The sequence below is a fragment of the Poromitra crassiceps genome (genome assembly GCF_964638095.1).
Source record: "Poromitra crassiceps genome assembly, chromosome: 6".
NCBI classification, from domain to species: Eukaryota; Metazoa; Chordata; class Actinopteri; order Beryciformes; family Melamphaidae; genus Poromitra; species Poromitra crassiceps.
This window is the reverse complement of record NC_139627.1, coordinates 43,567,889-43,592,277: the sequence shown is the minus strand read 5'-3', so window position 1 is coordinate 43,592,277 and position 24,389 is coordinate 43,567,889. Positions and strand designations below refer to the sequence as shown.

General features: G+C 43.2%; 1 protein-coding gene across 1 annotated transcript; it reads left to right on the top strand.

The window, feature by feature from the left end:
• The first annotated feature begins 9,399 nt into the window (after positions 1-9,399).
• Positions 9,400-20,206, top strand: LOC310778038 (rho-related GTP-binding protein RhoE-like). The gene is made up of 5 exons (XM_083638354.1): positions 9,400-9,649; positions 10,055-10,142; positions 14,298-14,407; positions 18,764-18,898; positions 19,257-20,206. Exons 1-5 carry the CDS (start codon positions 9,542-9,544, stop codon positions 19,503-19,505), a joined length of 690 nt encoding a protein of 229 aa, XP_083494480.1. The 5' UTR covers positions 9,400-9,541; the 3' UTR covers positions 19,506-20,206.
• The last annotated feature ends 4,183 nt before the right edge of the window (positions 20,207-24,389 follow it).

The following is a 24,389-nucleotide window of genomic DNA, read 5'->3' as shown; positions in this document are numbered from 1 at the left end:
TCCACTGCCATTAGGCTCGATCGGAGACAGGTGTGAGAATAGAGAACGGGAGAGTAGGCCTATAGCGCGGGGATATGAGGAAGAAGCACCGCCCAGCTCAGCTTCTTCTGCCTCATATGATGACACCAGGTCGTTATTGTAAATAAGAATTTGTTCTGAACTAATTAGCCTGGTGAAATAAAGGTTGATGATGGATGAAGACACATACCATCTCAATGTACATCCAATGGCAGAAGAGCCCTGAGGAAAAATGGGCTATCAATCACCCGTGCACACAGGGGGTTTATAGTGAGGGCCGACATAGAGCAGAGTTGAGGTCATGTGTTATTTCATGTGTGTGAGGTCCCATTTGACGGCCCGTGCTTTAATTACAATGTGACAGCTTGATTGATGTTTCACTTCCTGTTGCCATGGGTGATTGTGAACGTCTCAGAGGACATGTTAATAATATACCGGGCTCTCCAAAAACCACCGCTGCCTTGATGCTTGTCAAATGGCGTTTGATTCAATTTACATATCAAGTCAGCGTCTCCAAGACAACATGTTCAGTTTGATGTGAATTCCATGCAATTAAACATTTATTGTCTGCTGTATTGCTTGTTAGCGATAACACGAAACATAAATGAATGACAATATGTGAATGTTTAATTTGCATAGCAATAAGGCGAAGGAGGTGTGCTTTCTTTGAAATTGACAGATCATAATACAGCTGAATTTATAGAGATCTACCAGAGAGCTGGAAGTAGATACACTGTGATCAACAGTTTTGACACCTGGATAATTGTTGTAAATGACTTGGAAAACCCGATGGCTCATTTGAATGAGGAGCTGAGCTTGTGGAAAGTGAAATCTGAAGAGAAACACTACTTGTAGGGTGGGCCCAGAGCCGCTATCTGCTTTCGTTTTTGAAATGATCGATCCTCATCAAAGGTTTAGATGCTTTTTTTCATAACTAAATAATTGTTTTCTGAATATGATTCCATTTGCTGGCAGCCTCAACTCGGTCATAGTTTCATGAAAACTTAATTTCCCTTTCATACCCTGAGCAGGTAAATGCTAGGCAGTGCCATATATCGCAAAAAACATTCAAATGCTCGTTCTAGCGTCAGCTGACTTGAATCAGCCAATGATATTCGCGCAAACAGGACGTAATAGGAAGTAAACAAACCATATGAAACATGTACATGTAAACATGACACAAATGTCCAGAAACTAATACATGTGCACCTGAGAGGCAAAAAGAAAACTAGCATTGTGGTTAGCAGAACAGTACAGAGTATTATGTCCCATAGCACATATGTGGCATTGACATAGCCTACAGTTCTTTATGAATTAGAGATTTGTCAGATTTGTGAAAATACACAGCTAAGGTGCAACTACTAAAAAACGAAAAAATATTTACACTACTGTTATTATTTGCACTACTGCCATTTTTATTAGTTTTTGTTCTTGATCTGTGCCTTATTGTGACTAGTATTTTACCCTTGTTTTGTCTTTTACTTGTATTTGCCTGCACCGTGAATTTGAGAGATACGCCATATCGATCCTCTGTACTGTAGTGTAGGCTACATAAATTGACAATAAAACTGACTTTGACTTTGATATATTGAAATGGTTTCTTATCTTTGGCTCTGTATGACCTATACAGACAAATGGAAAACAAAAAAGCACCACGCCTCTTGGAGTATTTTTTCCTCATTTCAAATGTGTTGTGTTGTCAAATGTAATTACTTTGTTGCTAAACTCACTGTGGTACATATCTGAGCCATACAAAAGAAGAGAGGAGGTGCCTGTGGCTGAAAGCAGATTCTCACTCAATAGTAAAAAGTAGGTCCTTCACGAGGAGGAAGATGTAATGAGATGTGCAGCGTGACCTTGGGGGTGGTTATATTACTGCCTGCGAATGTCATTGATTTTTCCATGGTCATTAAATTTTCATACCTGAACATATTGGGTGTGAGTCCTATATGAATACACAGAGACAGGATCTATACATTAGAGTGATCACGCAACTTCCTAACTACTATTTTCATTTAATGAGAAAGTGAGGATTTATGTTATGGAGCGCTGCTTCTGGTTGGCTTTATTGATACCTAAATCTATCCATTGCCTCTAATGGAAACAATCCTATTAATAATTAATCACCATGAACGAAAGCCCAGATCACCTGCTGCTCATGAAAATGATTGACACGCTTACCAACAATCACATTGTAAGGTTATGCCAATACGAATCAGACAAGGCCAGATGTTTAATGGTACATCTCAGCTATTCCACCACTCCTGTAGTGGGTTTCACGTAGGTTGGATGAAGAGCTTGCCTTGGGACGAAAAATGTAAAGCCTGTCCAGATGCAAACCTGAAGTTCTAGATCAAACCGAACACAATAGGTAAATTCTAACCGCAGAAATTCAAGATTTTACAGTCATTATTCAATCATTTGCTACTGACTGTTTTTCCTAAAAAAAAAAAGCAGCTTGCCCGTCCCTCATTACAACCACTGAGGTGCCCTTGAGCAAGGCCCTTAACCCCAACAACTGCTCCAGTGGAGCTGCTCAGTGGCCAGCAGATCAGACTATGGTTGTACATGGTCAGCTTCCAGGTGTCAATGTGTGCGCGAGTGTGAACAGGACACTCGTGAAAAAGAGCATTGCTCTCAGTGACACTCCTCCTGTATATAAAGGTGAAAGAAAATTCTGCAAAACTAGTTTTTTTCTGGGGTTAGCCTATTTGATCTGTAAGCTTTTTATTGTATTTCATATGGTGTGCTGCTGCACACGTTTTGTACTCTATCCTATTGTGAGTACTTGGTAGTCTCTGTGTCCCTGTTAAATCTGTACTGTTTTGTTTTTTGTTTTTTTAACCTGCAATCACTACTCCCGACGTGTAACTTATCCGCCTTCTTGGCCAGTTCTCCCTTCTAAAAGAGACTCCCGTCTCAATGGGATTTAAAAAAAATGTGAGATACTGAGATTATGTGCAAAATAAATCAGCATTGTTTTTTTAGCGAGGTTCTCCTTTGAACAGCACAGCTAACCCCACTTTGAGAAAGCAGCTTTTCACACCACGTTGTCAGTGTTAATGCTGGCCTTGGCCATGCTTGGCAAGTCATCATGTCTTCTGACCTCAGTCCTCCTGCTGCTAAATCATTTGGACACACATTCCAGGAAGGCTGAGTCAGTGGAAGAAGCATCACGCCCATGGAAGAATCACAGGAATGATCTCAGAGGGAGGGACCCAGCCCCGAATGATTTGATGATGTTATACCCCATACGCTGGTGTGTCATAATATACCCCATAGATGCAGTTGGTCTGTGTGGGAACGCCCCCAAAATGTTACTACGGCTGGCACACGAGACTAGATGGTGGGGTAAACCCCCCCCCCCCCCCCCCCTGACATCTGTTCAGATGTTATGTTCACTGCGGGGGTTGAAGCCGATCCTGTCTGCCTCGTCTGGGCTAGCAGCTAGATGCTAACTCTGCTGCATTGGAAGTGCGGGAGGATTTACCCCACGCTGATCCATTGAACACGCGTCTATGACGAGACACCAACTGTATCTATACACTGCCGGTCTGGGAACACTGAACATGCTTGTGAGTCGCCTCACAGTTGCTGTGATCACCGCTGAAGCAGTTGTTATGCCCCACCTCCTCCCCTGCCACCACCGACGTCATGACTCCTGAAGAATTCCCTATTGGGGGATTCTCTATCCTATACATCACTGACGCCGTCCTCTCACACCTCAGGAGGAGCGTCATCATATCATGGAGTCTTGTGCCAAACTTAATTTGTTTATTGTATCATTAAAGTTGATTGAACCTTCTTACTAGTCTCTCATGATTGAAATCCTTTTGTTGAAAAGGGGCAGGGGTTCATTGGCTCTTCTTTAATGCTGGGGACACACCAACCCAACTTCAACCAACTGGTGGCAACGAAGGCTGACTGTTACGGCGCCCCCCACTGTCGCCTACAGCCGACAAACCAGGAAACAAAACAGCATTTGCTTTCACACTACTCTCGCTTGTTTTCGAAATGTGTTGCTGGTGGTGAACGAATTTCCACTTTAAAGAGCGCATCACTCAAATGTTTTGACTGGTACTCTAAGGCCTACAAAATAACCCTACAGCCGGAGGCAGAACTTGCCATCTTCGGGTTGCTCTGAGTCCTCACTGAACTTCCCTATAGCTGTGCAACAGTCTCTGACACTGGGGACAGCTGTTGCCAAAAAACTAATTTTTAAAGGAATGGAAGTCCTCCTCTTCACCTTCTTTTCAGGTGTGGCTGATGGACATGATCTCTGTTGTACAGATGGAGAGACTCAGGTCCCTGAGAACCAACTCACTTAAGAGCTTCTCTACTATCTGGGACCTGTTTTTGGCCGACTTTGATGAGGTCAAGAATGATAAGTGACTGAGGCTAGGGGCGACGGATGGCGGCTGGTATCTCATCTCTTGTAAACACATGGACACTTTGTGTTTGTTTGTTTGTTTGTTTGTTTGTTTCTTATTTCCTGTGTCTGAAACTATTTGTCTTGTATATGAAAAAAGAAAAGAAAAGACAAAAAGAGCGCATCACTCAGCCCCGCCGTAATTATGCACCTCTCGCATTCACTGTAGTTGAGCTTACAGTACTGAAAAACACACAGCAAATAGCAGGTGCCACGGTCAAACCAGATCTCTATACTGTATTTTTTATCCAAGTACTATTCATACTGGTTTAAATAAACAATTTGATACAATTTCCAATCTTTGCTGAGCAAGAATTTGCTGCAAAAACAGAATTGAACACAGGTCCCAAATTGCCACAGGTCTCATATAGACACGGGGTCTGGCTACATATTTTGTAAATAAACGCCTGGGCTACGAAGTTTTACGGTAGCTACTTCTAATGGAGTATATGTCTGATAAAAAGTTACAAGTGGCATGTTGTCAGGCCTTGCCTGAAAAATGAAAAGAACGTTTTGTGTGTGCCCTCTCTTCTCCTGCACTGGTTCGCTTTACCAGCTGACCTGACCAGCCAATCACAGTGATTTCTCTCACCGACAGCCCTAGTCACTGTTGGTTCTATTTGGCCTTGTCAAGGCCGAATAGAACCAACAGTGACTAGAACTAAGACTAGGATGACAGACAGCTGACAGATGACAGACATGATGACAGCTCACTGACAGCCCAGACATTGTTCTATAGAGTCAACAGTGACGATAAGACTAGGACGACAGACTCTCACTGACAGCCCAGACATTGGTCTATAGAGCCAACAGTGACTATAAGTCTAGGACAACAGACGCTCACTGACAGCCCAGACATTGGTCTGTAGAGCCAACAGTGACTATAAGTCTAGGACAACAGACGCTCACTGACAGCCCAGACATTGGTCTGTAGAGCCAACAGTGACTAGGACTAAGACTAAGGTGACAGACGCTCACTGACAGCCCAGACATTGGTCTGTAGAGCCAACAGTGACTATAAGTCTAGGACAACAGACGCTCACTGACAGCCCAGACATTGGTCTGTAGAGCCAACAGTGACTATAAGTCTAGGACAACAGACGCTCACTGACAGCCCAGACATTGGTCTGTAGAGCCAACAGTGACTAGGACTAAGACTAAGGTGACAGACGCTCACTGACAGCCCAGACATTGACAGACGCTCCCTGACAGCCCAGACATTGATGCTCACTGACAGCCCAGACATAGACAGATGCTCACTGACAGCCTAGACATTGCCGACCGCCAACTATCGGCTTGGTGTGCCATGACTTGTGCCAAAAGAAATCCCAGGACGAAGCCTGCTGATTCTGTTTAATTATCAACAACACACACGCACGCACGTGCACGGCACGCGCACACACACACACACACACACACACACACACACACACACACACACACACACACACACACACACACACACACAACAGGGTGGAGTTGCGTGCCACTCATCCAAAACTCAATTCCTGACACGAGTCAGACCACACCAACCCTTCCCCCGCTTGTTATCATCTTGCCCCACTCCATGTTTGACAGTAGGCTAGTTGCTGCTGATCTTGTGCTTTCACTTCTCCCTCGTTTCCTGTTTTCACTAAAGGCCATGGCCACTGTATATTTGTTGCAGAAATTAATATCAGGGCCAGTGGCTCTAAGGCAGAGCCATGAGCCATCTGTGGCCAACTGTAGCGTGTTCATTTTTTAAAGCTAGACTGAAGACACCATACACCGATATGCTCTGAAACTAGAGGACCTAAGGCATATGCACCGTTACCAACCATGTCATGCTAGCTTTTCATGAAGGGGGCTAATTAACGCTCCAAAGTCAGGCTAAATTTTGACGAGGGAAAAACTGGCACGGCACGGCCATTTTTAAAGGCCAGAGAATGGGTTCAATGGGTACCCACAAGTCTCCCCTTTACAGACATGCCCACTTTAGGCTAATCATGCATTCTTGTGTGTGCCAAAAACCATGCAGTTTAATGGTATTGTTAGGTGTGATTCAAACTAAACAGAACTACTCAAATAATATTCCTTCAAAAATGTTTCATACTTCATTTTGTCAAGTAAAGTTGAGCTCATGATTTTACAAATCCTGTGTGATAAAGGGCACTTTCTTGATGTCTTGAGTGGAGGGGTGATTGTTTCATTGCGGTCATCAGGTGGGTACCCTCCTTGGCTTCCTTGGTGTTTCGACGATACATAGGCCCATGACACCTCCAGAGAGCTCATTGGTGACAACCGGTGACCCAGGTGCACCCCCTTAAACTTGAAATGAGGTAAATTATCATCATTATCATCCATTTAGAATTGTGTGTCACTCACGGTGACTCAGTGTTAGCACTGTCGTCTCACAGCAAGAAGGTTATGGGTTTGAATCTCAACCCCTGTCCTTTCTGTGTGGAGTTTGCATGTTCTACCAGTAGGCTATTTGCTTTCCTCCGGGTTCTCCGGTTTCCTCCCACAGTCTAAAGATATGCTGTACAGTAGTACCGTAATGTAATCAAATGTGTAGTGTATATGATGTATGTTACCTATGTTGTGTGTCGATATAGGATGTATGACTGTGGTGATGCTATGTAAAGCCCTTTGAGACATGCTTGTGTGCTAAGGGGCTATAAACTGTACTGAGCTAAACTGGACTGATATCCTCAAATCACCATATCATCATGATAGAATTCCACTGAAAGATGAGAAAAGATCATATTGAATTCTCGCCCAGCCCTGAGGTAGGCTACTGTGCAGTACAATGGATCACAGTCACCCTCTTCTTACCTGGATGGATCTAATGTTCATTTCTAACAACTATTCCTCCACAGCACAAAATGATAATAATAATGACCATCGCAAAGAGCTATAGCAGCAGTGTTTAGTGGCTCATTTGGAGTGAAGAGGGGAGGCAGATATCGATGTGCAGCCTGGGATGAGATCCTCTCCCTCACCGAGGTCTCATTATGCTTTACTATGTTGAACAGCTGGAGGGCAATGGGCAAGCCATTGTGGCTCACTGGAAGTACAGACACCATGTTGCTGCCACCACTGCAAATTCAGGTAGTCTACTTGACAACTGTACTATATCTCACATAGCAAAATTGGACTGACCCAGTAATGGGCCAGTGCCACACAGGCCACTTACACTGCCCACATACATCAATGATGGCCCATGGCTGGTCCAGGTCTGGTAGCCAGAACACGAGCCACAGCACAACACACTGACTGTATCACCACAGCTGGCTCTATTCTGGCCCAATGTTGGACCCTTTGATCATTTGATTTGTGACCTGTTCATTTGTTTTCAATTTTGTTAATTTGTTTGGTGAAATGTGTTTGAACTTACGCCACCGTCAATTATGAACCTTTATATTGTGGTTCACAACAAGAAATAAATAAATCGTGATATAAAAGATTTATGATTTGACACCATCAGACAAGTCTACACATAACTTTACTGCAGTTACAATGTCCATAGGCTGACAATCTGAGAAAGAAAATAAAATAGTACCCCCCCCCTACGCTTTTATCACAAAATGCACAATTGTTATGGCGTTATTAGTATAATAATAATAATAATAATAATAATAATAATAATAATAATAATACATAATACATAATAAAATAATAATAATGTTATTATTAATAATAATAATAATAATAATAATAATAATAATAATAACAATAACAATAATAATAATAATAATAATTATTATTATTATTATTATTATTATTAAGCTAAGCTGCCCCACTAGCAAATAGGAGTTTGTGTGGTCAAATCAAATGTAGCCAAGAAATGAGATCCAAGTCTCCTCTTCCTCTACGATGGGGGGGGCGCCGTATTTCCACCAGGGAGCATGGGCGGGCATCAGAGGACAGAGAAAGCTGTCAAGTCAGCCTGAAAGCCAGAACAAGGCCAGAGGTAAGACGATTTGACCATCAAAATAAAAGCATAGAACTAATTACTTAAAAAAAGGGGAGGCGGGGGTGCACACACAGAACGGAAATTGCAACACATTGGAAACACGGAGGTATAGTTTCCCTCCGTATTTCCATTGTATTGTCTTTACGGGTTATATTGTATGATGCATGGTAGCCTATCTTGCGGCGCAGAGTAGCCTACCACAAAGGTAAATCAAAACATTATACCAGGAGGTTGTACTTTATAGGTTCGTCTATGTTTTGAGTTTAAAGAATGGTTTAAAGTCATACTTTTCATATGGGGGTGGCCCTAATCTGTAGCCACACCATTTAGGCTACTATATATTCCTCTTTCCAGTTATTATTTATTTCACTTCAAAAAGTGCATAGTACCGCAGGGATGACGCATTTTTGTATAGGCCAACACAGTCAGTGCACTTCCGGTTCCCTCGCCTCAGAGTCAATAGGATTTGTGTTTTGTATGGGGATTTCGGGTAATGTCTGAGGCCTTTTATTACTTTTGAAGCATTTTCAGAAAATCATTGTGATAAAAAAAAAACACATTTACGCTTCAAAACTCAGAAAAGTGGTCCTCAATGGTGAAGCTTCATCTTGCTGAACACAGGTAGTTTGCTATTTCACAAACTTTCATTACCCACCGACCTTATTTCAAGCATTTAACTGAAATCCATAGGCTACAAAAATCCCATTGACTTTGAGAGGAGGGAACCAAAATTGCTAACATCCAGGTCATGCCTGCGGTAGGACTATATGTACTATCAATGGGTAGGACCTACTCATGATTCGAATAGCAATTTTATTTTGAAAATCAATTCAGGAAATTGTGCGTTATAATCTGAGTGTCTTGACCATGGTCTTCTTGACACTGGTGAGTAGAGATTGGCTCTCGGCTCCCTATATAAATGTTTGTTAGTAGGCAGGCATGCAGGCAGGCAGCAGTACCGAGTCCGACCTACGCAGAGAAGGGGAGTAAGCCGGGAGACAGGACGCCGACAACTGAAGAACCAAGGAGCATTTCTCCAGCAGGGACTCCAGGAGCTTAATATGTCCGCCTGAGGTCCCACAGAGCCGGGGGAAGTGCAAGAAGGAGACGCAGTCCGGTGCACTGTGCACAGCCTCCAGATGGATCCTAAGCAGAGCGCTGTGAAGTGTAAGATAGTGGTGGTCGGGGACAGCCAGTGTGGAAAGACTGCCTTACTCCACGTTTTCGCCAAAGACTGTTTTCCAGAGGTATGTCGGCTGACTCAGTGTTGTTGTTGCTTTTTGGCCGAGTTTTGTCCTACATTCAGGAGAGGATTTGGGAAGCCAGCGGCATTTCATTCCAACTTCATTTCATTCCAATTTCCCAGCGTTGCTCACCTTGTTTAGCGTCGTTTCTCAGAGCCAAAGTCACGCCCACTTCCCCATTCTTTCCCCCATACACATTTCGTAAAATGTTTATAAAAACGTTGTAATTTGTCAAACCAAGCAATTCAGCCATATTTGGAATCACGAGAGACCATAGGACATTTCACTCGGACCTTGATTCGTATGCCTAAGCCGAAAGAGGGCGTGACTTTAGCTCTCTTATTGCGTTTAAAATGTTTTTGTCTTCTCTGATAACAACTGTACTTGTCTGGCTTTGTTTCATTACAGAATTACGTCCCCACTGTGTTTGAGAACTACACTGCCAGTTTTGAAATTGACACACAGAGAATAGAGCTAAGTCTCTGGGACACATCAGGTAAGAAGATACAGAATTATTCTGAATCTCATTGCTAGGCTCATTTCTCAACTTTTTGAAAGCATTTGCCATATATGTTGCTTGTCGCTTCATGTGTGTTTTAAAAACTTGGATTAGATAGCCTACCTTATCTATCTTAAGAATTGGTTCATGCATGTAGTGTCCACTTCCACCCCACAGGCCTGCATGCAGTGCCCATGCTTTACTGTAGGCTGGTTGAACACACCCAGTCAGATAGCCTTCTGAGACGCAGCAACATGTGAAATGTTGCCTACAAATCTCTGGGGATGTGCATCAGCCCCACGTCTGGAGGTAATTGCCTCCTGGAGCTTGGGCTGGTCCCCTGTCCTCCTCTAGTCAGGTGGGGGTGGGTCACTCCTCTGTGACCCCCAGCTGATTGGATCCTCCCTGGAGGTTTGTCCAGGACATGTCCAAGCTCTGTGATTACACCACATGCAAGTCAGGAAGAACTGCCCTTAATGCACACAGTCGCACACAATGATAAAGGGGGGCGGGGCTTCTGCTTAAATGCTTGAAATTCATTTCTTTAGACCAGTGGTTCTCAAAGTGGGGTCCGGGGAACCCTGTGGGGTCCTTGAGGGGTTTCCAGGGTTTCTAGTTTCCCCAGCAAAAAGGGGAATCATTTATCTTCACTACAATTCCATCAAAAAGTAACACAATGACAGTATGACTATTTTGGTCATGGGTTTCATAATGGGTTTCATACTAGTGTTGTGACGTTCGCGAACAACCCGAATCTATTGAACGGCTCTTTGCTATGAACGAAGGGAACCGAGTCCTACTTGAGAGCCGTTCGTTTTAATGCTGTGCCCAAATTTCACTGCCTGCCGCTCCCCAGCACACACACAGGTTAGACCTCGCTCCATCCCTCTGCTAGTGCGCTGAGCAGGGAGCATGGGGCGGGGAGGATAGGTTGGGTGCACTCGTTAGGCGCATGCTGTAGCTGGCCTGGGTGGGCGGACTCAGCTATCAAAACCGGAGTGCATCTGCCGACCTTCTGGGTAGCGAAGTGTTGCATGAATTGCATCAAGGACAGCCAACTTTCAGCCTAGTCAGTAAATTCACTGACTAAATAAGCAGATGATATTGTGTCACCTTGTGTAATGTTTACAATGCAGTTTATTGACACATTAGGTCTGGAAATACTGTATGAGTAATTTTATGCTGCTGCAGTCCACTGATGCAAAATGAAATAGTGGTGGGTCTAATCAAATCTGATCCAAATCGTACCATATCATTATATTAGTGATTTCTCAGAGAAACAGTAGTGCGCGCCCCATTAAAAAAAATGAACGAGGAGCCGCTATTTTGAACGGCTCTCAGAAAGGAACGGAGCCATAAGATCCGGCTCCCTTCAAAGAGCTGTAATTCCCATCACTATTTCATACACTTTCTGTAAAAAAAACCCCATCTAAAATCTTATCAGATGGGGGTCCATGGTCTACTTTGTGTCAGTTTAAGGGTCCTTGACATGGAAACGTATGAGAATAACCACTGCTTTAGACCAATTATTTCCAAAGCTTTTGCCTTTCCATCAAAGCAAAGTGCAGCTCGGCTACTTTTAAAGAATCTAAAATGTTCTGATTTGTTTAACACCTTTTTTGGTCACTGCATTCCATTTGTGTTATTTCATAGTTTTGATGGCTTTACTATTGCTCTAAAATGTGGAAAATAGTCCAAATAACAGAACTATGCTTTCAAGGGATTTATTCAAACCTGAGAATTGGGATTCATTTTGGTCCAAGTGAAATGTATGCATGGCAGATGAAAACCCTTGGTTTATATGCTGAACGTGGAAGAGGGTGTGACTTTGGCACTCTATAAGAGTACCACAGCGATGATGTATTTTTTTAGGCTTACCCAGAAGTCCCCGCACTTCCTTGTTCCTTCGCGTAAAAGTCAATGGGATTTTTGCGTGGGAATTTCGGTTAAAGGGATACGCCAACATTTTGGGAGATTCGCCTATTTGTCATGCTGAGGTCACTATCATTACACAACGCTGTGTAGAACCGGCTGCTGCAGGTGTCAGGAACACAACAAGTGTGGTTTGCTCATCTTCTCGTGTGTGAGCTGGTCCTCCCTCTGCTGTGGGCGGCTCTTCCCTCAGGCTGGCCTCCCTCTGCTGCAACCTGTGCATTTTCAAATGGGTCATGTTTGCACACGAATCCTCTCTAGCCACTATGCGATGAATGTGAGCAGTGGTCCTGAGTGGAAGTAGACACAGAATAAGATGAGAGCCAGGACCTTGCAGAGTGCCTCTTTTTGTTTCTTAACGTTAGTAATAAAATAATGTAGTTGATTATTTTCTCGATTAATCGATTAGTTGTTTGGTCTATAAAATGTCAGAAATTTGTCTTTCCCAAAGCCCAAATTAAGTCGTCAAATCTCTTGTTTTGTCCACAACCCAAAGTCACTCAGTTTACTGTCATAGAGGAGTGAAGACACTACATATTCTAACATATTCACAGTTAAAGATGCAATATGTAACCTTTAGCATTGGTGTTGTATTTTTATAGCATTAAAATATCTAAAAACGAGTAGACCGCCCTGTATCCACCGAACTCCATTGGTAAAAATTGCGAGTTTTAACAAACTGTTCATTTAGTGTTTTTGGGCCGTTTTTAATTACCGAGTCCGTTTGTTTTGGGGAGGAGGTGACTCTAATATAATCCGGCTTGCGGTAGAAACCTTGTGAGCAATGAACACGGATGAATCCAAAGCTTTGAAACAAGCTGAGCTAACGTTAGCAACCAGCGCGCCTTGCAGCCCTCAAGCAAATTCGGTTTGTGGAAACAGTGATTTTAACGTGAAGTTGCTTTATTCAGCGTTTCGACCTGTTGGAGGAGACGTCTGCGGGCATTGGCTCCCGGTAAAAACCTTGTGAACAATGAACACTGAGGGAATCCTAATCTCATAAAGCGGCTCGCATAATTCCACACTACTGCACAACGCTGACGAAGGCTAACGCTGAAACGCGTACGTTGTGGTGCAACAGGAATAAAAACCCTCAAAAGGATTCTCTGAGTGCTGGCTCCTTCTCTATTGCTCCACACTACTGCACGACGCCATGACACGTCATCTTCTGTTATTGTTTTGAGTGTGACACCCCTAGCGGCAGAAAATTACATATTGTACGTTTAAAGAATACTGGAATAAGAGACTTGACTCTTTTTTTTTTTTTTCAAAAAATTATCAAAATAGTTTGCAATTAATTGAATAGTTGACAACTAATCGATTAATCGTTGCAGCTCTGCTTAACATGTGGAGGTGTTAACGAGTGTGTGCTTTGAGGCTCATTAGAAACACAAGGTCGTTAAGGTCATTTGTTTATCGCCCTATTCCCACCAGCAGCCAGCCACTTCTCCCCTCAGGCTCGTTAAGACACAGTGCCCTTATGGGACATCATAGACTACTAGATCCTCGAGGGCAGGCGGAGAGATGCTGCTCTTTGTACCATGTGTTTTGTCATTTTAAAGATATTTCATGTGTAGTTGTGTTTTTCCCTTGTCTCTTGATTAGCCACAGTGTTCGCCAGTGTATTTTGTTGACAAATAACCTTATTTTGGGCTCAAACTCAAAAGTCCTAAAAATAAGCTGTTGGTAAAAACGGGTGATGTCAGACATTATGGTTGTCTTGTCCTCTGCATTAAATAGCGAGCTACGTTAGACCAGTTTGATAAACCAACTGTCAAGCAGTTTGAGCCACGCTCTTTCCATAAAGCCCAACACCTTTGTTATTTGTTGGCTGGTTGTCAATATTCATAACGATATTGGCTTCAGGACGAACATTTTGGCAGAGGTAGAGGCCGCCATATTGCTCCGGTCTCCGCCTGGAAGGGCGACAAACATAACTAAAGGAAAACAACAAAATGGGAACTTCACTGTTGTACATATCATGTATCATAAATCACCAAAACTATGGAGAGAGGGGTAAAAAACATTTGTTTGGGCTGCCGGATGGGATTCACCCCAATCTCAACACACACACGCACACATCCCCCAACAGAATGGTTCTACTCTACTAGTACTTACTACTCTTAACTGTCCTTACCCCTTGGCCCTTTGCTTAACTTTTCCTCCCTGAACCAGATATTTTTGCTTTGGGCTGTTTTTAATCCCTTTTTGTTCTTGCAGGTTCACCCTACTATGACAACGTGCGACCTCTCTCCTACCCGGACTCGGATGCAGTCCTCATCTGCTTTGACATCAGCAGACCAGAGACCTTAGACAGCGTCTTGAAGAAGGTGGGTAGATGAGAGGCATTCTGACCGTCCTACAAAGCACTGTTGGGTGCTTTTCACTTGAAGGAAGGAAGTGGTCTGGCCCTCGTGCCATGGCTTCACACAGACCCCCTCTAAAAAGACCTATCTTTGTCTTCTCAAGGGCTGTATGGCACAGACTGAAGGCAATATTGTCCCACTCAGAGAGGGGAAGGTGGACCTTAGTTCATGTATAAGTAGTACATTAAAGGTTTACAATACAAGAGGTATACCAAATTACATGAGTAACACACTATTCGTGTTAGGTAGTTATGACCTCTTTCCAACCCGCTTTGTATCGTTACAATGTCAGTAATATAAGGAGATGGACAGTGTTTACCTTCTCTATGTTTTCTGCACCGAGAAATCCCCATTTGTCTGCCTGCAGAAACTCCGCCCCCGCCAGCTAGCATGGGTCATTAAGTAAGGGATAATGTATATTGAGGCGGTGATTACGGGGGAAATAATGACCGACAGGTGGATTGAGCCCGACGCGCCAGCGGAGGGCTTAATCGTTCACCTGAAGGTCATTATTTCCCAGTAATCACCGCCTCAATATACATTATCCCGCTTAGAACACGGCCTACAACTAAATCATTCAATAATCTGACAAAAATAATTATTCAAATAGATTTTTTAATAGCGTTTTCAACGACAAAGCGGTTTCATTCGTAATTGGCACCGTTAAATAAGACACCACAGCTGCAACTGGTTGGCCTAATTAGTAGTGTCTTGCTGACAAAAAGCTCTTATCAACTGATTAATCCAGGTGTGGCAGAGCAGCGGTCGGTTGTCGAGAAATAATGACCGGTGAATATTGTTGATTGACCAATCAGAATCGAGTATTCAAGAGAGCCGTGTTCTAACGCACGTTAAAGGCCGTTTCACACACATGTGGATCTCCGTGCAAATAATCGGCACAGACATTCGCTTTTTTTTTTTTAATTAGTTGTAATTGAATTTTGCACACCTCGGCCGAACATTCGTGCGGCATTTTATTTTTCCGGATGGACATTGCCGTCTGCACGGAAACGCCTGCGGAAAATTGGACCATTCACTGAAGATGGTAATGTAGCTGTTATGTAACATTCCTACTTGCTAACGTTGTAAACCACTGTTGTAAATGGATGGAGCTAACGTTAGCCACTTGTATCCAAGTGCTAACTAGCAGTTTAGCATCAAATTTTGGGTGCGCTGCTACTGCCTCCATTTTCTCTTCTCATTGTTTTTTCAGCTGACGGAAATTCCACTGCCTCTCCAGTTTCTTTTCCTGGCTCATCTCGCTGCTGTGTCTGTCTGAAGTTAGCCGACTAGTATTATGTACGCATAAAGAAAACATTAAAATAAACAACAACAGCCGCCCTCGAGCAGAACATCTGTTCACTTCCGTGAAGTGCCTGAAATAAATTGCAGAGCTCTCGGTGCAGAAGAACAGGAAGAGAGGTAAACACTGCCCATCTGCATATATGACACAATGTAATGATACAAAGCAGGTTGAAAATCGTCTAAGCCTTCCTTTAATGACTGACTTACTCACTAACTCAGTGACTAGTTCATTCCAAGATGTGTTTCTAAGTAATGCATGAAGTTAGCGTTTCAATTGAGACAATAGACTGGCATTAAAGCCCCTGGAAACCCAAATCCACAATAACCTTCTAACCAGTGTTGTGCAAGTTCACACTTCACAAGAGCTAGCTCAAAAGCATTTCTTAAAGCCCCCCATCCAGTCAGGTTTTCTACCTACGCGCACTGGATTAACACATCACCATTTGCACCAAAGAACTTACATAAGAAACCAATATTAATAGCTTGTTCCACTACTGCAGCATAATGGCTGAGACTCTAGCGCTGTCTGTAAAAACGCACACACAGGCGCGCGCACACACAGGTGTTGAAGGAAGTTGTGAAGGTGATCCCTCTCTCTCTGTGTGTGTGTGTGTGTGTGTGTGTGTGTGTGTGTGTGTGTGTGTGTGTGTGTGTGTGTGTGTGTGTGTGTGTGTGTGTGTGTGTGTGTGTGTGTGTGTGTGTGTGTGTGTGTGTGTGTGTGTGTGTGTGTGTGTGTGTGTGTGTGACTTTCTTCCAGCCACAAAGGAAATAAACATGATAATATTTAGAGCTGCAACGATTAATCGATTAGTGCCCCTGGTAATCCTGACTGAGACCAGAGAGGCTAAAAGCGCACTGAGTCAATGCGCTATTAGCCTCTCTGGTGTAACACGGTGCTGGGGGGAATTGCAAAGTAGTATCGGCGGGTTGTCAGAAAGCGGATTACCCTGGGCACCATCAGGTTAGTAGAGGGAGGGCCCTCTACTAACGTGCTCCTTCTCACCATCCAGCCAGTTTTTAAACTCATTTTAAGATTCACACATAATTTGACAAACAGTTTAACTATATGACCTTACAGGGCGCTATCTAGCTCCTAGCTAGCATTCATTCTTCCAATTATTCATTCCACATTTGGCTCAAACGTCTAATTGGACTCAAGGATGAACTGATTACATTTTGGTGGTCAAAGGTCAAGGTCACGGTGACCTCACGGGACGCCATTTTCAAGTTTGTTAACGCCATACCTCAGTAACGCCTTGACGGAATTTCTGCACATTTTCCTCAAACGTCAAAGACTGGACAGACATGGGATGTCGACTACTCACTTGTTGGCAGAGGCATATATCCGTGGTGCAGGCAGGCGACTGAAGCATGTAGGCTATACTGTACCAATGTGTAAATATCACTGTTCATGTTAGACACCGTTACTATTATAAAAAACAAACAAACCTGTAACATGCAGTTTAATGCAGTTGTTCATGTGCATTTAACATTAATTGATCTTTGTTGCTGTTAATCATGTTAATACACGCATTTGTTAACATTAGTTAATGGGTTTGCAACTGTTAGCTATAGCCACCAGTCCACTACTAATTCTAGCTTTTGCAAGATGACCAGACACAGTTGGCTGACAGCACAGAAATGAATAATGTCTATTCAACTCTGTTGAGATGGCCAAGTTGTACATTTGTTCAGCCACTGTTGCTCAAGGGCTGAGGAGGACCTCCAATATGGCCGACGGAGGGCGCGTTACATTACCTCAAAGCCATTAATGTACTGTGACCTTTTGACCTGTGATGTCACTCAGAGGAGTGTGGTCCAGAGGGAAGGTTGGAGATGGGGCTTGATTTCCTGGAGGGAACATAATCACCAGTCTGTTTCTCTCTCGGGCACTAGGACCCCCCCAACACACACACTCTCACACACACACACACACACATAAGGGACAGGCCGGTACTCCAGTGACCGTCAGATCAGATAAGACTGGTATTGTTCACTGAGGTAATTTGAACATCATCTGGAAAGCCAGTTGTTCATGAAATTGGATACACCTGGGAAAAAATGGTGATTTGTATTTCTGGAGTTAAACTGACTCCATTTGAACAGAGCTCTTTGTGTTTGGGCAGCAGCATCAAGGTGGCAGAGTCATTCATTTGGAAGCTTCTTATAAGTCTTGATTTCTCTTAATGGCTAAGATTGATAGGTTTTCTTTTATATCAGACACAGGTTTGTGTTCCTACCTGACATGTTTCGACGGTAATACTTCCGTCTTCTTCAGAGGTGTCACTAGATGGTGTGTGACGTGTCTTTAACAGCTGATGTTGTTTACAGAGGCGTGATCGTCCTGTCAGATTTGACAGGACGACCACGCCCCTCGCTGTCATCTCGCCGTTTGAGAACGCTGCTCCAGGTGGTGGAAAGCATGTAAGCCCCCTCGTCCCGGTTCATCGTGGTTTGCGCCCGCTTCCTGATCTCCACTGCCTCCATAATCCAGCGCTGGTGTTTGTTGTCCTGGGTGCGGATGACTTTGGCCTTATCCCAATCCATAATGTGGTTCTCCCTTTTGCAGTGATCTGTGATTGCTGATTTGAGATTTTCTTGTAGTGCCTGTTCCTTTATAGCCCGTGTCTGTCTTTTTGTTGTCTCCTTCTCACATTCCTTTTGGTGCTCTTTTTTGCGGGTGATGAATGACCGTCCTGTTTCTCCTATGTATGATTTATTGCATGATTGACATGGTATCTCATAGATGACGTTACATTTTTTGTTTGGGTCGATTTTGTCTTTTGGGTGCACTAGCAGTTGTCTGAGTTTTATGTGCGGTTTGACTGGTGTACTGATGTGACGTTTGCTCATGGCTCTCTGTATGCGTTCAGTGATGCCTCTGATGTATGGTAGTGTGTCTAAATCTAAGTAAAGTATAGACACTATGAACCTTTTTGGATTATTTTTTCTCTTAATGGCTTTTTGGGGGTGACATTGCTTCAGTAATGTTTTGACTTTACTCTGTTCTTCCAGTGGAGAGGAGAGATCCAGGAATTTTGTCCCAACACCAAAATCTTGCTGGTGGGATGCAAGTCGGACCTCCGAACAGACCTGAGCACGCTGGTGGAACTATCCAACCACAGACAGACGCCAGTGTCATATGATCAGGTGAGTACCAGCCTAATATGGCCTTCTACGGTCTGCACAGCCACAATAGTTTAATATAAAATAATAGAATAAATACAATAAAAAATAATAAAATAAATGAATACAATAAAAAATAGTCTTTCAAGAAATCATAAACCTAATCTTGAAGCAAGAGGAGACAATTTCACTTTTACCAAGTGAATGTCCTGAAACAAGTTGCATTATCTTTGGGAAGAAGAATAACAAAAGTTTGTTGAAACTGCCAGTAGAGTAAGATGATTTTTACACAAAATGGCCTGGATACAAAATGCCTGGATCCAAGATTTGTGAGTATTTGCATTAGTGTCTTTTATGATGACCCTTTCGTCCTCTTTAACAGGGCTCTAACATGGCCAAGCAGCTGAGCGCCCCCTACATCGAGTGCTCCTCCCTGCAGTCTGAGAACAGCGTCAGAGACATCTTCCACGTGGCCACGCTGGCCTGCGTCAGCAAGAACAAGAACGTCAAGCGCAGCAAGTCCTCCAGGGCCACCAGGGGGAGCTCTCACATGCCCAGCAGGCCCCAACAACTCACCGCCGTCACCTCTGACCTGCGCAAGGACAAGGCCAAGAGCTGTACCATTATGTGATCCGTTTACTAAGACTGATGTGGACAGTAGAGGGGAAAGAGACAGGGAACGGGCACAAGAGCACAGAGCCACACCCCCATGTGCCAAGCAGTGAGAGAACATGCTGCTGTGCACTTTAAATCATCTCTATCCCCCTGGTTTGGATATGCTCCAACAATAAAGAAGCAAGTTGCCACAGGACGGAGGCACAAACCGGAGAAACAAACTGGAGGCTACCTGATGCTTGAGAAAGTCTGGATTTTCTGTCTTGTGATGACAGACTGATCCTGTGTAGACCACAATAAGGCAATAGGAGATGTGTATGCGTCGTTATTGGTCTTTTGTTTTTCTCCTCCCGTTCCACTGGAAATGACATCACATGGTTCTGGACTAGATCAATGACCCGGATAGGAATTGAGCCAAAAACGGTGTCAATGTTTTAACTTCTGTCCGTGAGAAAAATGTGAAAGACGTGGATGAGGATTCGCCCATTGGGACGGTTGCTCTAAAAACGCATGCAAGATAACTGCTGCTGTGCTCTTCCTCCAATGAAATGTCTGCAGAAGATGGATGATCTCTCGCACTTAGGAATGAGGAAGTGAAATGGACAGAAACACTGTGGGGTCAGAGTGTGTGGCGCTGTTGGATTCTCTTTTCTCTTCCTTTTTGCTACTGCCTTGGTGTGTTTGCCAAATGGGATATTTGTATTGTTTGAATGCACACTGTCACTGAGCAGTGTTTCCCCTGCCATAGCCTGAAACAATCAAGATTTTTTTTTTTTTTTTGTTATGTGCACCTGTTTCATTTCAGCTCAGTGATAGGGTCTCTCAGGGTTCCCACGCGTCCTGGAAAACAATTGACCAATTTTCCACTCGTGGAAAACTTGGAAAATTTGAGAAATAGTCAAATGTTCTGGAAAATAATGTGTTCACAAATATTTCAACATTCTCCTATTTTCCTTTAGCTGAGAATGAACTGCTAGGCTATCTTTGAGAGCTCCCCAAAACGGATAACATTGCCATCTGAAAGGGCTAAGTTATGTTCAGGATCATATTAACGTTCAAATGGTAGTTTATGGATGAGAGTATTCTGAATAGGGTCCTCTTGGTCATGTGGTGGAGACATTTTGAACGCACCCCAAAGTCACGTCACATGGTAACACATGCAGGTTGGATAACATTACAACTTCAGTGGCCGAAAGTCCGAATAATGTAAGTTCTGTCATCCTTCAAATGTAAATATTAGTGGCTGCTGGCTGGTAACTGTGGCAGTTTTTATTATGTTTACACAAGAGCACATCTCATTTTAAAAGTATAAATCCCATCGCCATACATGTACTGTACATCCGCAGCCGTATTCGTATTATTATATGACCAATTTGTCATCATTTCTAAGCACGTAAGGGATTATTTCGTAGATAAGTTATTCACCTTATTCACCATGCCCACTTTCTCTTCCGCATTGCACGGGATTGTATTTTCCTTTTGGTTCAGCGCTAGTTGGCGGCCAATTTAAAAACAAAACGTCACTATAATAATAATGAATGAAGTTTGGCAACATTCAGAGTTAAGCTACACTGCGGCCAACTTCAGTTACATGTTCATAGCGTTACTGCTGCAAGGAGCTGATGGCTGTACCCTGTCGGCATTTAACGTTAGTTACAAAAGCACGTCGACAGTGTTTTCTCACTGCCAGTAGCCTACAGTAGGGTTTGACCATAGGGTTTGACAGATGGCTAGTCCGACCGGTCAGCACAGCCAGCGCTCCCAGTCCTCGCTGCTCGTTAAATATTTCCAAATAGGCGTTATTCTGAGAAACTGGTCACATATCTTACGTTCTCACCCGAAAAAATATTAAAACAGCTTTTTGACAAGTCTAAAAATGACTACGGTAGGCGCAATCTACTTCCGTGTCTAAAACCGGAAAGACGATTACAGAATGACGTCATGCAGAAGCGTCCTTGTATGGGCAAAGAATAAGGTGAATAGACACAGACGACAGGTCTTTTAAATCAGACTTCCACAGAGAGGAACATATTGGTGTATGGTGCGATCCCTGTCTGTCATACCAGCTAGATCATCACTGAAAAAGTCCTGGAAAAGGATCTCTAGGAAAGAGTGGGAAGCCTGTCTCCTCTGCATTAAGCTGTCATGCTAGTTTCTCTCCTCTTCATGAAGGGACAAGATGGGGAAGTGTGCTGAAGGTAGCAACCTGCATACACATCCACTTCTGTTGACCATCTCAGTGTTTTGATTTTTTGTTTTGGATCATTTCTTATTGACCCAACCGCCCCTCCCCCCCTTCAATCCTGGACCATCCCACCCCTCCCCAAAGCAGAAAACGCAGGGGAAACACTGCACACTGACATCTTTTAATGTGCTCTTCTCTTTTTGCATATCACTCTGTGGAATGGATTGACCATAAGCAAAGTCCAAACCTGATGTTTTTCCTCTGTTGACTTTTGTTTTTGCACCCAAAGAGAGCTTGTTGTTTGCTACTTCAGGAAAGTGCTCAGAGTTGCAGCCCGCACCAACGTTTGGCTTGAGATTGGCAGTGCTAATTCTATCCTAACCTATGTGGCTGTGATTTCCACACGTTGTCTGTGGCTGTGACAGCGGGCTTATTTCCAGCATTACCTTGGGATCTGAATGCCACAGCACTGGCTGGCAAGCCTCATCAGCTGTTGCTCAGAAAAGCCGTGTGCAAATCGCCACCAACTCACTGTCGGCTATGCAATGCACATATTTTGGCCACGGTCTGGAAGGACCGTCCACATTTTTTTGTCTTGCTGAAGTTGCTGGCTGGTGGCTATCATGTGCTGGAATAAAAATAGATGTTTTTCTTCTCCATAGTCCAGTCTCCTGGATCTATGTTATGCACATTACTCATTGTAGTATCTCCGGTACTTGTAAGGCTTGTTTGGCAATTTAACGATACAACCCACTCCTCCAACAGAACTCCCACTTGTTACTCCTATGATCTTAAACCCACCCTCGAACAGAACTCCCACTTGTTACTCCTATGCTCTTGGACAGTTCAATCAATGTCAGAACTCGACCAGCTCCCTCCCAATTCTAGGATCTGTTACAGATAGCCTTGACTGTTGTTTCTAGCCTTTTTTTCTAATTTTGGGAGCCATTTGTTCATGAACACAAATCATGATTCAGGTGTCTAAGGTCTAGGCAGAGCTTGTGAATGATGTGTCAAATCATGATTCAGGTGTCTAAGGTCTCGGGAGAGCTTGTGAATGATGTGTCAAATCATGATTCAGGTGTCTAAGGTCTCGGCAGAGCTTGTGAATGATGTGTCAAATCATGATTCAGGTGTCTAAGGTCTCGGCAGAGCTTGTGAATGATGTGTCAAATCATGATTCAGGTGTCTAAGGTCTCGGCAGAGCTTGTGAATGATGTGTCAAATCATGATTCAGGTGTCTAAGGTCTCGGCAGAGCTTGTGAATGATGTGTCAAATCATGATTCAGGTGTCTAAGGTCTCGGCAGAGCTTGTGAATGATGTGTCAAATGGGAGGTTTTCCTTTTAAGGTGTTCAATGGGAGTTTTGGGGGCCGAAATGCAAGTAGATTTTAGTAAGATGGCAGGCTCTGTATTCAAGTTGATCTGCCACACCCTAGATTTCATATCAACTAGTTACAACTTTAGAGTTCTGTAAATTCAGTCTTGTTTTCTGAGAACTCCCCCAGACAGTATTATGAGCTGCTGTGTGCCCTCCGAGAAAAGATTGATCTTTGAGATGGTGTTGTTAGCTGTAGAACATGCAAGTTTTTTTTTAAATGTGTGTCTATTTGTATGTCTGATTGATGTTTCCACAGTATTTATTGAACTTCTATATTTTTTTTCCTTGAAAATAAAGTTTGTTGTAATGTACAGTGAAATGACTGCCTTGACAAATGTGGCAAATTATTTGTTTGTTCTTTCATCACTTGCAAATAAAACTTATCTCGTACTCGATAGACCCTTTTCACGGGGGGCATCTTGTGTCGAAAAGGCAGAATAAACACGGGTGTAAGCAACACGCTAATGAGGGTTTCCAAATTCCAATCATGGAAGTTTGAAACCCTCATTAGTGTTTTGCTTGCACCTGTGTTTACCCTGCCTTTTCGACACAAAATAGCCCAGCGTGAGAAGGGTCTATTACCAGTAGTACTCAATGAAGTGAGTCAACATGGAGTCCAGGGACCACCAGGGATCCTCTAGGGTGTCTCAGGGGGTCCACAACAAATTGATGAATTGTTAAACGTCACCAATGTAAGTTAACGCAAATAAGAAAATGTAGACCAATGAATGTTTGATTAGTTGCACTGTTACAGTATCTCTACCTAGAATACAGACAGTCATGGCATTTAGGACAAAGTCATAGAACAATAAAAAATATTTTCAGATTTGGGCCCCACAGAAAAGACAAAAAAACGAACTGTTTATATATATATATTATATACACACATATATATATATACACATACATACACATATATATGTGTATGTGTATATATATATATACATACACATATATATGTGTGTGTGTATGTATATATATATATATATATATCCTGATATATATCCTGATGGATTATGTGCTGATATTGCAGTTCCCCTCTTCACCCACCTGTCTCCCCCCTTCTCAGATCTCTTCCTCCCCTGTGAGTTCTTTATCAAGCTGAGCTCCATGCTCACTGGAAATGCAAACATTGTGGTACCTCTCATCAGCCAGACATTATTAAATGCAGCCCTGCAGATTATAGTGCTTCCACCTCTGCTAGTGCCCAGCATTGATTCAATATTAAAATTGATTTATGCGTTTTGGAGCTAGCTAAATCTGCACTAGGCAAGATTTTTATGCAAAAATCCAGCCGTCTTATCAGCCTAAATCAGTGGTTCTCAAACCTTTTC